Source organism: Melanotaenia boesemani, chromosome 3 (genome assembly GCF_017639745.1).
Source record: "Melanotaenia boesemani isolate fMelBoe1 chromosome 3, fMelBoe1.pri, whole genome shotgun sequence".
NCBI classification, from domain to species: Eukaryota; Metazoa; Chordata; class Actinopteri; order Atheriniformes; family Melanotaeniidae; genus Melanotaenia; species Melanotaenia boesemani.
The window spans coordinates 26,035,107-26,048,095 of NC_055684.1; the positions used below are offsets into that span (position 1 = coordinate 26,035,107).

The 12,989-nt window shown below is 40.3% G+C and overlaps 1 protein-coding gene across 3 annotated transcripts; it reads left to right on the top strand.

Moving 5' to 3' along the window:
- The first annotated feature begins 580 nt into the window (after positions 1-580).
- brpf3a (bromodomain and PHD finger containing, 3a) lies at positions 581-12,592 on the top strand. 3 transcript variants are annotated; one of them, XM_041979658.1, is made up of 13 exons: positions 581-925; positions 2,355-3,870; positions 4,049-4,205; positions 5,008-5,139; positions 5,685-5,813; positions 5,911-6,223; positions 6,321-6,650; positions 6,832-7,386; positions 7,475-7,544; positions 8,207-8,289; positions 8,497-8,570; positions 10,488-10,642; positions 10,735-12,592. In XM_041979658.1, exons 2-13 carry the CDS (start codon positions 2,372-2,374, stop codon positions 10,916-10,918), a joined length of 3,681 nt encoding a protein of 1,226 aa, XP_041835592.1. In that variant the 5' UTR covers positions 581-925; positions 2,355-2,371; the 3' UTR covers positions 10,919-12,592. The 3 variants fall into 3 exon arrangements, with proteins under 3 accessions (XP_041835592.1, XP_041835591.1, XP_041835590.1); XM_041979657.1 differs by having other exon boundaries at positions 5,911-6,208; positions 8,473-8,570; XM_041979656.1 differs by having other exon boundaries at positions 582-925; positions 8,473-8,570.
- The last annotated feature ends 397 nt before the right edge of the window (positions 12,593-12,989 follow it).

A 12,989-nucleotide genomic window follows, 5' to 3' on the forward strand; every position in this document is an offset into this window, starting at 1 on the left:
TTCACTAAAAAGGGACATGTTTTTAGATTTATGTTACAGGCGATAGAATAACAAGAGTGATAGCTATCACGTAAATGTCTTTTTTTTTTTAAACTCCAGAGCGCATTACAAAGAAAACTGATTATTTTCTTTACTGAATAGTTGGATCTTTGATTGCCTCTGATTTAGGTTACACATCTTAGTATGCGTGTATCGTAGTGTTCCTTAATAACAAAATGTGTGTAAAAAGGTGCAGGATGGTTTAAAGTACGGATGTAAAACTATGGTCCTGGAAGACCGCTGCCCTGCAGGTTTTAAAGTTTCCCTACTTAGACCGGGTTCAAATTAATGGTTCTTTAACGAGCTCGTGCAGAATTTAATCTTTTGAGGAGATCCACTTCGAGGACCTTGACATCCCTTGTTCAGGAGCGATATGGGGCCAGAAGGCGCGCAACAAACGTGTGATTGTTTTTCTCATCGCTTCCTTCCCGTGATGAGCTCCAGAACGAGTGCGGTGAATTCGGTTAGTGGAGCGGACCAATCGCATAACGGTGCGCGTCGCGTGCGAGGTAAACTGTCGACCTACAATTGGCTGAGGTGGTTTTTTCTAAAGGGGCGTATTTTTCAAGCCATCTTGACTGAATATTTAGCCTCATCCAAGGTACATTAATTTGATATCTTCGGATTTTTTCTGCCCAGAACCTTCTCACTATTATCATATCAAAGGTTTAACTCCAAGCAATGAAACCAGATCGAATTCGTTTGATCAACCGAAACCGCGGCGTAGAGGTGAAGCGTTGAAGATGACGCTGTCGCTCCTGAAATTACCGGCTAGCTAAGCTAACGGCTAGCATGTCCGCCTTGGTTGGAGTCTGTCACTAGCTGACATTTAGCCAGGTGCAGTTTTTCTGTTCGGGATTCACACTGTAGAGGACGGCTTGTCAAGGTAAACAACTCTGGTGTTTTTTTTCTGTATTATCAGCATCATTTAAGAATTCTACCCGTTTGGGCACACGACATCCGTGTGTCCTGTCCGACCGAGAAACGTTATCACATCAGCAAGAGGCAGCCTCTTTGCAGGGGTCTAGAGCACAAAGAAATACCTGAAACGTTGCACACTTGCTGTGGCGTGATCTAATATATACATGCCATTAATTAATGCATCAATGCATGGTGCATAGAGAGCATTTGCTCTCTGGTCGCTGTTTGCATGTATAACTGGGCTGCTAATCAACTTGCAATACAAGCGTTGTCTCTGCTGTTGTGCGCTTAAAATGGCTGACAGATGTTAGATACTCGGGCTGGTATTTAGCGCTCCACAACCTAACTACGGAGAGCAACAAGGAAAGAAAAAACATGGTTCTTGCTTTTGATTGGTCTGTGGGACACAGCGCCGTGTTACAGATTCCTTATTTGGCCAATAGAGAAGGGACATAGATGCACGATTGCATGCATGCAGGACAAGTGGCTGTTGCTGTGTTTGTGCAGCAAGGGTGCTTGAGGTAACATGTTGTTATTACAGAGCCCCAGAGCTGACCCCTTTTTACGTGTTTATTATTATGTCACAAAGTACAATGCATAATAAGCACATTGTTAGGATTTTAAACAAGCTTTTACGTCCGATTTTCTCATATTATATATTGATTATTTATTATGAAATGTAATATTTTAACTTTTTTATGCTTTTGTCAGAGTATTGGCTTCTTTCTTTTGCGCCAAGAGTGTTTTACTATAAAAAAAAATAGACACACTTTGAATGATTAAATAGAGATTAACAAAACCCTCTAGTTGACCTTTTAATATATATCTGTTCCTTGCAGATATTTGAAGCTTTGTCATATCCAAGTGAAAATAATATCTGGAGTAGAATTATTGTTAGCTTAACTAAATCAGAAATCAAACTGAATTGGTAACTTGTGAATTAAAATTCTATCCATTTAGGAAATCAGTGGCAATATCCAGCCATGCTATGAACTTTTCACATGTTGATAATTAAACGTGATGCTGTACAGTACTGTGTAAGATAGAAGTATATTTTATTTATTCTTCTAGAGAGCACCAAAATTACATACATTTGGATTGTTTGTTACATGAAAATTGATTTCCAACACACATTAGGCAAATGGTTAAATAGAAATTCAGCAAGTACTTTATTTTTCAGAATGCTTAGACTTTACACTAAAACAAAACAGAATCATTATAAAGATAACAGACTCTCTGGTTTTCATCCAAGCTTGTATATTGTTCAGTTATTTTCCCATATGAACATACAGCAGCTGCAGTAAATATTTTTAAATAATTCCACAAAGTTGAAAAACTGTTGGTTCAGCATTGTGAATTGTGGCATTAACTGTGTTTTTCTTACTGTCTGTTAGGAAGCGGGTAAAGCCCCATGCGGAAGGTGCGAAGGTGGGAATGCAAGAGAGTTGTTAAAGGACATAACATGGGACGGGGTCGAGGCAGAGGTAGAGGAAGGGGCAGGTCTGGTCAGCCACGGCCCCCCTCACCTTACAGACTACAGCTCTCTCCATCCAGGGAGACTTTGACATATGCTCAGGCCCAGAAAATAGTGGAAGTAGACCTAGATGGAAGGCTCCATCGAATTAACATTACAGATCCTCTGCCAGTTATTACAGAGGATGAGATGATGGCTCAGGACATTGCTGAGTGCAACAGCAACAAAGAGAACAGCGAGCAAACACAGAGCAAAAGCAAATCATGTCGGAAACCTTCGAACAGTAAAAGCAGAAGGAGTAGTAAAAATACATCTCACCAGAACCAACGATCTGGCTCGCAGCAACACACAGGATCAAATTATTCCTTCCAGCACCCATCTCACCAAAGCCCTCTGCCTGAGCCCACCTTCCGTGTGTTGAGTTCATCTTCCCCGTCAGAGGCACCCCCTCTTCCAGCAGCCTATTACCGTTACATAGAAAAGTCTGGGGAGGAGCAGGACACCCTAGCTGAGTATGACATGGACGAGGAGGACCTGGCCTGGCTGGAGATGGTGAACCAAAAGAGGGTGTCTGATGGCCATGCGTCTGTATCTCCGGACACTTTTGAGCTTCTGATTGACCGCCTGGAGAGGGAGTCCATCTTAGAATCCCGCAACCAGGCTCTATCTCAGAGTGCTGTAGACGAGGATGCCTTCTGCTGTGTCTGTTTGGATGATGAATGTCTGAACAGTAACGTCATCTTGTTCTGTGACATCTGTAACCTGGCCGTCCACCAGGAGTGCTACGGCGTGCCCTACGTACCTGAAGGCCAGTGGCTATGCCGCTGCTGCCTGCAGTCCCCCTCCCGCCCTGTAGACTGTGTGCTCTGCCCCAACCGAGGAGGTGCCTTCAAACAGACGAGTGACGGACGGTGGGCTCATGTTGTCTGTGCCATATGGATTCCTGAGGTTTGCTTTGCTAACACGGTGTTCTTGGAGCCTGTTGAGGGAGTCAAGAATATTCCTCCCGCTCGCTGGAAGCTTACCTGCTATCTGTGTAAGCAGAAAGGCAGGGGGGCATCCATTCAGTGCCACAAAGCCAACTGTTACAGAGCTTTTCACGTCACCTGCGCCCAGAAGGCCGGTTTGTTTATGAAGATAGACCCAGTCCGAGAGACTGGTGCTAATGGCACCACCTTCTCTGTGAAGAAGACTGCATTCTGTGAGCATCACTCTCCTGTCGGGTCTCGGAGGGACGGCTCCGGAGATGAGTCAGTGGAAGGAAGGCTGGTGGGAGGGAGGGGTAATCGGGGTCAGAGATCATATACTCAAAGCCCTCCCTCACCCACTAACAAGAAGGCAACCAAAGGCCAGAAAAAGAAGAATACAAAAGGGTCGGGGTCGGCACGTCGCTCAACTGTTCCTGTCCTTCTTGTACCTCAGATCCCCTCTCACAGGTCTGGTATTTGCATACTGTCAGATTTGCATACCTGCAGTACCCTGTTAATTTATTGTAGTTTACAGGTATTCATTAATATTTTAGATTATCGTTTCATAAACTCTAAATGGTGTTATTGTCTCTTCTTTAATTTCCTCTCACATTTTAATCTTTAATTATTATAATATTTATTACAGGCTGAACAAGATCTGCACAGGAGTTGAAGTCCAGAGGAAAAATCAGTTCATGCAGAGGCTTCATAACTACTGGTTACTGAAACGACAGTCCCGAAATGGCATGCCTTTAATACGTAGACTTCATTCTCACCTACAGGCTCACAGGACTGCAGAGCAGGTGGGTGCAGCTATCATCCACTGCTCTATTCAGAACAATAGTAATTATATTTTTGTATAGGACCTGGATGTTCTCATGATGGCCTTTTTCAGGTTTTTCAGGTTTTGCTATCCTTCACAGAAATGACTGTAACCTGTTATTGGTGTTATACAGGTCACTAGAATTAAACAGCTTCACACCTTATCTATACCATATTTGAATTAATTTAAACCTTTGTTCAACCAGGTCAAGACTCATGATTAGACACAATCGATTAGAGCAGCAAAAGTTACACCAATTGCAATAAAATGAACAAATGTTTACAAACACTAGTGGCAGCCATAGTTCAGGAGTTGGAGTGGCTGTCTTTCAGTCACATGGCAAATGTTTTTATCTACATGTTGCGGTGTTCTTGAGACAGATGGTTCTTCACGATTCTTGTTGTACACCTCATTTTAATTGTGCGGGGAACTTTGAGATATTGTGTCCATAACATGCAGTTAAAAAAGATTCATAGATGATGAAATAAATCTATAAAAATACAGCCAATATGTAGACATATAAAGATTATTCTTTTTTAATTAAAGTTTTTTTTTTATACAAAATTTATTACCTTTTAGGTTACCTGTAACCTAACCTGCTCCCCTGACATGTAACAGACAAAACTGTGATTGTAACACACCCTGTGAAACAAAAATGAAATATAAGCTATAATTGTATCAGGTTTAATCATAGTGTTCATACAATAACTAGCATCTTAACTCAGAGAAGTATTTAAAAATTGAAACATTAGTTTAGTATCTTTGTTTGCTTTGATATTCAGAGGGAGCCTGACGAGAAGCTGAGTGCTGCAAGAGAGGAGCTACGATACTGGCAGAAGTTGAGACAAGACCTGGAAAGAGCCCGACTTTTGGTGGAACTCATCCGCAAGAGAGAGAGGCTAAAGAGAGAACAGGTGAATCAAACAGGAAGTTTGAGACACGAAACTAGACATAATCATATATAGAATGATTATGGATGATAATGATTTTATATCTTCTGTTTACCCAAATTTCCCTGAGGACTCTCCAAAGGGATTAATAAAGTATTTCTATTCTATTCTATTTCTATTCTATAGGCTATTAATTAGCATAATTAGCACTAGCGTAAAATACATCAGAAGTTTCCTGGTCCAGCTCAACCTCTATAATGTGGATATTTAAGTACTGTATTTTGCAGTGATCTGTGATTCAGAGTATTTTAATTTTCTTTAAAAATATGGACTATTGATTGAATAAACAAAGCTATCTAAATGTAACTTTTAGCTTTGAAAACATAAGCATTTGCTTGTGTGACAGTGTGAATACCGGGTAATAATTTAACTGTGGAATTAATTTTTTTAATCAAATTGTAGACACAGTTTTTATAATTCTCACTCATTATTTGTAATTCATTTAAACCTTGTGGAGTGGCCTTTTATTCGCCCTGCTGTTCTCAATTTGTTTATGTCATCACCGCCAGATGAAAATCCAGCAGGCTGCCCTTGAACTGAAGCTGACCCCTGCATTGGTGCTTCTGCGAACTACCTTAGACCAGCTACAGGAGAAAGACACAGCCAAAATCTTCTCTCAGCCTGTCAATCTGTCAGAGGTTGGTGCAATTAGAAAACAGTCATCTTAAAATACACACATGATTCAGCAACATGTTGCTGGTTTGAGCTGACATCCTTATGTTATGTTTAACTGAGGTCCCAGATTACCTGGAGTTTATATCCCAACCCATGGACTTATCCACCATGCGTGCCAAACTGGAGGGACATGCCTATTGCTCCATTGCAGATTTGGAGAAGGACTTTGAGCTCATGATCTCCAACTGCCTCAAGTACAACTCAAAGGACACAATGTTCCACAAAGCAGCATTACAACTACGGGAGGTGGGGGGAGCCGTTCTCCGTCACGCTCACAGACAGTCCCAGAGCATTGGCCTGGACCCCAGTACTGGCATGCACCTCCCAGAGGCTCCGAACAAACATGGTTTCTACCACTGTACGTGGGATGAGGGTGAGTTGAGAGGGAAATACCTGCACTTTCCTGAACATAACCCACATGCCTCATCTGTCCACCTTTCTTTCTTTTTCTCCTTTATGCCTCTCCTCAGTGGATTCTCTTCTGGATCCAGAAAACAGACTGCACTTAACCACAGATGAGCAGCTCAAGGCCTTATTGGATAAACTGGACATGGTCACTTCCATGCGCACCAGCGGTGGTCGCACCAAGCGCATCAGACTGCTGCGCAGAGAGATTAATGCTCTGAGACAGAAGATGAACCAGCAGCAGCAAAATGCTCCATCTGTGAACGGCAATGACAGGGAGGATGAAGGACACGATGAAGAGGAGGAGGTACAGGAAGAAGAGAAGAAAGAAAAGAAAAAGGAGAAGGCAAATGTTGATAATGGGCCTTTGACTGCAGTGTTAAACTCTGAGACAGGTAAGATATTTTTACTTATAATTATTTTTAAATCTTTTACCTTTTATTTAATGACAATTTTAAAAATGATATGCAGCAGGTCTTCTTACAGGAAAAGCTGTAACCAGTGAAGATTTTGCTTAATGATTCTATCATTTTAGCTTTTTGTGATCTGAATGACATCATTTTCTCTTTGGCCCAGATGACCCTCCACCTGTTTTAGAGCTTACCTGTCCAGTATCATCACCCCTGCCAGGAGATGCCCCTTTGGAGCCCCCCATCCTGGGCATAGTAACAGGAGGAAGGAGGTCACCAGGACGTTCCTACAAGCGTCAGAGGTCATCCCGCAGTGGAAGCAAAAGCCAAGGTGAAGAAGAAGCAGAAATTGGAGAAACGCCATCTTCTCAACCAGAGGCCGTCCACGAGGTTACACCACTTGGCTCACCCCCACCTCTGCCTCTGGTCGGAGTTGGCCGGCGCACATCTGTTTTGTTTAAGAAAGCTAAAAATGGGACTCGATTGGCAAAAAATAAGTCGCCCCCACAGCAGAATGGGAACCCCACTGACGGTAAAACCAATGGGTTGGATATCACTCCACCTAGCCCAAATTTTACCCGTGTTAACAACATCACTACCTTACCTCCTACTCCAAATGCATCTCCTGCACCGTTTTCTCCTTCCCCACATCACCTGAGATCCAGAGGCCCCAGCTCAGAGAGCGAAACCGACAAACCACTCCCAACACCCAAAGAAGAAGGTAAGGCAGAGAAGGTTACTCTGTTACCAATGTAATTTTTTTTTTATACAAAGTTTGTTCGTCACCATTTAACTGGTGGTTTTGCTAGGTCTGACAAATGGAAAGCACACCTCTACAGACCAGGATGATGATGATGATGATGACGACCCCAACCTAACGTGAGTATGGGGTCACAGATTTATTGATTGTACAGACTGCAGAGAAAATATAGCACTTACAACATTTGCAATATTAAGGAAAATTCCTCAGACTTTTTACAGGGAAAATACACTTTTTTGACTAAGAATTGGTGTTAACAAGAATAAATTTGAGTTTAACTATGAAACTGATATTAGACAAGCACAAATAAATAAAACAAAAAATGCACAAATAATATTGTAATTATGTATTTAGGCGTTACATTTTTTTTGGTGTATTGTGCTACAGCAGCCAGAGAATTTTAGCTGCCAACAGATGCAAGTTTCTTTGTCACTAGACAGTTTGACAACACTTACTGTAGGCTGTAATATTCTGACATTTAATGTGTAATTGTTACTTCTCCAGCAGACACTGCTAAACAAATCTGCAGTTTTTTTGTACAAAACTCATCAGTTCATCAACTTTAAACATTCAATAAACAAGTTAGTGCAGTTATAAGTTTAATTAATCCACATTTGTTTCAATAAGCAACCCTCAAAAAGTATTAGATTAAATATAAATCAGCGTTCTTCCATTGAATTCATACTCTTGAAATTGATTAACTAGTGAATTGTCTTGTTATAATGTAAACCTAAACTCTCAATGAGTCACATCTGCTACTTCTTCCTCGTCCCAACTGCAGTGTCTCCCCTCCCAAACGTAGTCGGGGTAAACCAGCTTTGGCTAAAGTTCCTAACAAAGAGAATGGAGACATCTCTGGGTCAGGTGTGTATCATGACAAAGCAATACAAATACAGTGATTTGTAGGTTTTTTTGTGCTCTAATTCTAGTGTAATAATCGGCACAAAAAACAAGGGGAAAAAATGCAGTTGTCATGTGAAACACTTTGGGCTCAAGAGCTGTCATGAATAAATATTAACTGAAAATACTGGAACATCCTGTTCACAGGAAAGTCTACACTTCTCACTTTAGACAGCGAGACTGAACTTTCACCATTGGATCTAGTTTGGGCCAAATGTAGAGGATATCCTTCCTACCCAGCAATGGTAAAATTGTAATTGATCTCATTGTTTTTTTTTATGTGTGTAAAAGTCTTGAGCTAAGCTTTATTTCTTTATATTTTGCTTCCAAGAAGCCTGGCCTTCTTGTCATCTTTATACGTGGTCTAGAATAAAAGTTCTCAAGGCTTTCTGAAAGTCTTTCAAAGTGCATCTTTGGACATTAGTTGCTTTTTTTCCCCACTCACTTCCAGTCCAGTCCTTGTACCTGGTCATTTTCAGAAGAATGTTTTGGTCTTTTGTTTGTTTGACACTTAACACTGACCAATGAATCATTCAAGCATAAAAAAACAATGAATCAGTGTTGTGTCTATACATAACAAGGAAACAAATATTTAAGATTGTGTCCTGTCACAGACACTTAATTTTTTTCCTATTTCTCTACCTACATCTATGAAAAATGCAAAAGATATCAGTTTGACAGACTTAATCTTGTTGGGGTAAAAATGCTCTTATTTGCTCAGAATTTGGCAGATCCCAGCATGATGTACAGCAAGACCTTAAGAAATTCTGATAAAACTGGGCAAGTGGAGGAATAAATAAGAAAAAAAATATCTACAGCAAATTAAAGTTATGTCATTATTATGTCATTGGGAAATATCAGTAAAACCGGACACAGGAAATGAGAGCTGCATCATCCTTGGACTCATCATAAATGGCCTCCATGGGAGGGTATGTGTCAGAAAGCCATTTTTAAGGGGAAAAGGCTGAGGTATGTGTTAAGACCAAGCTGCAACCTCTGCCTGTAAAATGTGAAGCCTATGCGGACGTGCAAAAAAATTGCAGTTCACCCCTCATCCGCTAGGGGCTGGCTCCAAAACAGAGCAAATCCCCACAGTCTCCCATGTTAAAAAGACCTACTTCACAGCAGAAAAAAAACATGTTTAAAGTCTGGTACAAAAAAACATTTTAGGATTATTAGGTCACGTTTACCTTCATGACAACTGTGAGGGGGTGATTTTTTTTCTAACTCATTTGTTTGAATGTTATTTAATCTTGAAATTCTAAATAATTAGGGGCGTGTCCTTTTGATTGACATGTATCCAATATCCGCGGAAAGAAGGGACAGTGCAGCACAACCACGGTTTTAAGCCAGCTAGCAGTGTGCCTTAGCTTTAGCCCTCCTACCTCCGTTAGCTGTTTAGCTACCGTTGCTCAAGGTTAGCTCGGTTAGCTCATAGCTACAGGCAGCTTGGAGTTTGATGGTTGTCAGTCATCCACCCCCACCTTCACAGTCCCCCTCTCTGCTTGACCTCTTTATCCATTTATGGATTTTCCGGGACTAACGACACGCGTGACGCTACCAAGATGGCGACGGTGGGAACGCCCAACGAGCTTCACTTTTGCTCTTCAGAAACCTACGGGTGACATCACGGAGGCTCTGTCCATCTTTTATATACAGTCTACGGTTAAGACCCAAGAATTGGACTGATAATAGGTAGCAACAGGTGCTATAGTGGGATTAAAGCAATCCCACAACCTAGACCTCAGCATTATTGAAGCAGTGTGAGATTATCTTGATGGAGAACGGTAAAAAGGGCAGAAACAGCCCAAAGAAGGTCTTTGGAAAGTTAAGCAAGAAGCTGGAGAAGTTTCCCTGATAACTGCCAAAATAAATGACAAGAAGGCTTGTCTCAGAGTGTTCAGGTTGTCAGAAAACAAAGGTGGCCAGATAAACTTTCAAGCTTGTAAGAATTCTGCCAGCTTATTTTCTTATGACTTATATACTATATTTCCATCTATTCTTGCTTATGTTTACAAAAAATCATTGCACCCATTTCCAGATTTTCTGGCAATATATATAGAAAAGAGGGTGGCTCAAGACTTTTGCAGACTACTGTACCTATATCTTAAAAAATCTGTAAGGATGGAGTGCACTGTGGCTGACATGTTGAACTGTTACAGATTGTTGATCCAGACATGCCTCAGGAAGGACTCCTTCACAATGGTATCCCCATCCCAGTGCCTCCCGTGGAGGTGCTTAAACTGGGTGAATGGAGAGAAACGGAGGAAGGAGAAAAACTCTTCTTAGTTCTCTTCTTTGACACTAAAAGAACTTGGTAAGTTTTTGAGAGGTGGGAAAATTTCATGCTGAATTAGAAATTAAACATGAGTCAAGTAAATCTTGAAAATTCTCCATCTTGGTTTTTAGGCAATGGCTCCCTCGCAACAAACTTATGCCTCTAGGGATGGATGACACTGTAGACAAGCTTCGCCTGATGGAAGGCAAGAAACCGAGCGTACGCAAGTCTGTACACACTGCATATGACCGGGCCATGGTGCATTTAAATCACGTGAGAGGAAATCTTAACTTTACTCCCTCCAATTTTATATAAATTTAAATTTAAATTATTTAAAAGATTTTTAACAGCCTACACAAGAAACCTGGTTGTATGTATAGAAGCTTCATCAATGCTCTTAAAAATGTGGGAAAGTAAAAGAAACTTTTGAAAATTGTTGTGCTGTTTTTTTAAAATGGAGTGGGGGGAAAAAGTGCTCAATGACTTTTGTAGATCCATTTGTTATGTTATTCGTGCAACTTTTTTTTTAAAGTTCTACAAAACCACTGTTTGCTATGTGTTCAAATAAAGTTTTTATTTTAGGCCAAAGTGGGTCAAGACTTGATTGAGAGAGATGTAAATGTTTATTTGTCAAAGGGATTGTGCTAAATAGAAATATATGAGATTGTATTGAAATGTCACTGTATGTAATGAAGTGTTAAAGTCCCACTTTTAACACTCGCGTCATATCTGGACTCTATAGAGATCAGCTGGACAGCTGTGGATAAAAAAAAAAGACGATTGTTAGTGTGCTCTGCTTTAATTAAGCTAATTGCAGTTGTATTTATTTTTGAATGACTTCAAAAACAAATCCTTTTAAGTCCCACATTGAAAAACTGGATCTTATTAAAACATCTTATTAAAAATGCATTTGACAAATGACATGTCTCTGCATTTGATTCCAGGAGTACTTTATAGCTTTATTCTGAGAATCACTTGGCAGAAAGGAACAGATGAAACTTTTACATGGCTTCCAGCACACAGTCTTGAACTTTTAGTCCAGCTATGACGTATTGTTGGTGAGACTTTAAAGGTGTTAGCTTATTTTTCCATATTGTGAAACTTTATTATAGTAGAGCAGAGCGACTCAGTTTGGTCCTACAAGGACTGCAGTGCTGCAGGTTTTCAGTGTTTCCCTGCTCCAACATACCTGACTCAAGTTAAATGGATCCAAAAACTTTTGTTCTACACAATGACTCATTAATTTGAGCCAGGTGTAATGAAGCAGGAAAATATTGAAAACCTGCAGGACTGCGGCCCTCATAGGACCCAACTGAGTAGCTCTGTGATGGGGTGGGCGGTGTGCTATCTGGTCTGTAAGATTTGAAACCACCACAGAGGTAAAGCAGACAAATCTACAGCATTAACTCACTGAAGAACTTATAAGTTTGTCAGCCTCACTGTAAAAGACTTGAAAAGCACAAATGGTCTGGTTTAAAAGAACATGGATTGAGTGACTCCTGGAGCCATATACATGGCCTAGCGTGTGTTTGTGTACAGCTTATACATGTATGTATACAACCTCAGTGTAGTAAAAGTGCATGTGTATAGTTTTGTAAATATGTAAATGTATGTTTATAGTCGCTTACATGAAGTAATTTAAGGAATGCAAAATCAAATAGATTTTAATTTATAATTTGTGGCAGTCAAGAGTGTTATTTAAAAAAGATAAAAATATTGAAAAGATTTATGTATGATGCTAAATAGGTCTTTGTGATAGTGATGGTATTCACAACATGTTGACAGAACATATTCTCTACAAGTGAGGTGGCACAAGACCTTAACTCTGTAGGCAGCAGTGTCTGAACAGGCCTACAGTTTTTTTTCTTTTCTTCTTTCCCGTTGGCGGTACAGGAGATTTATGATCTTGTCATTTAAAATGTACTGCAAGATCTTTAGTCTGCCTGAGACAATATTTTCTCACTCAAGAATAAATGCTGTTTGAAACAACTGCAAATGGTGTGTTTTTTATGAGAATTTGCAGCCGTTTGATCCGTTTCTCACCTTGTCATAGTTTTCAAGTTTAGCCATCACTTAAAAAATAAAAATAAGGAGCTTTAATGAGTCTGAAAAGGAACAAGTGTTGTATGTAGAAGGTGTCGATTAAATGCTAGTAAATTATTTTTACTAATGCAGCCTTACTGTAAGTATACTTCAAAAACCAGTGCAAATGAAGCCCAGTTAAGTCTTGATCATACTTGCTATTACTGAATTAAATGCTTGCCTGTAACCACATTTCTCATAATTACATTATCAGCTCACACGCTCTGCTTTGACCACAGCTTATAGGCAGTCAAGTGGAAGTCTAACCAACAGCCTCTACTATCCTTTATGGAAATTACTACTA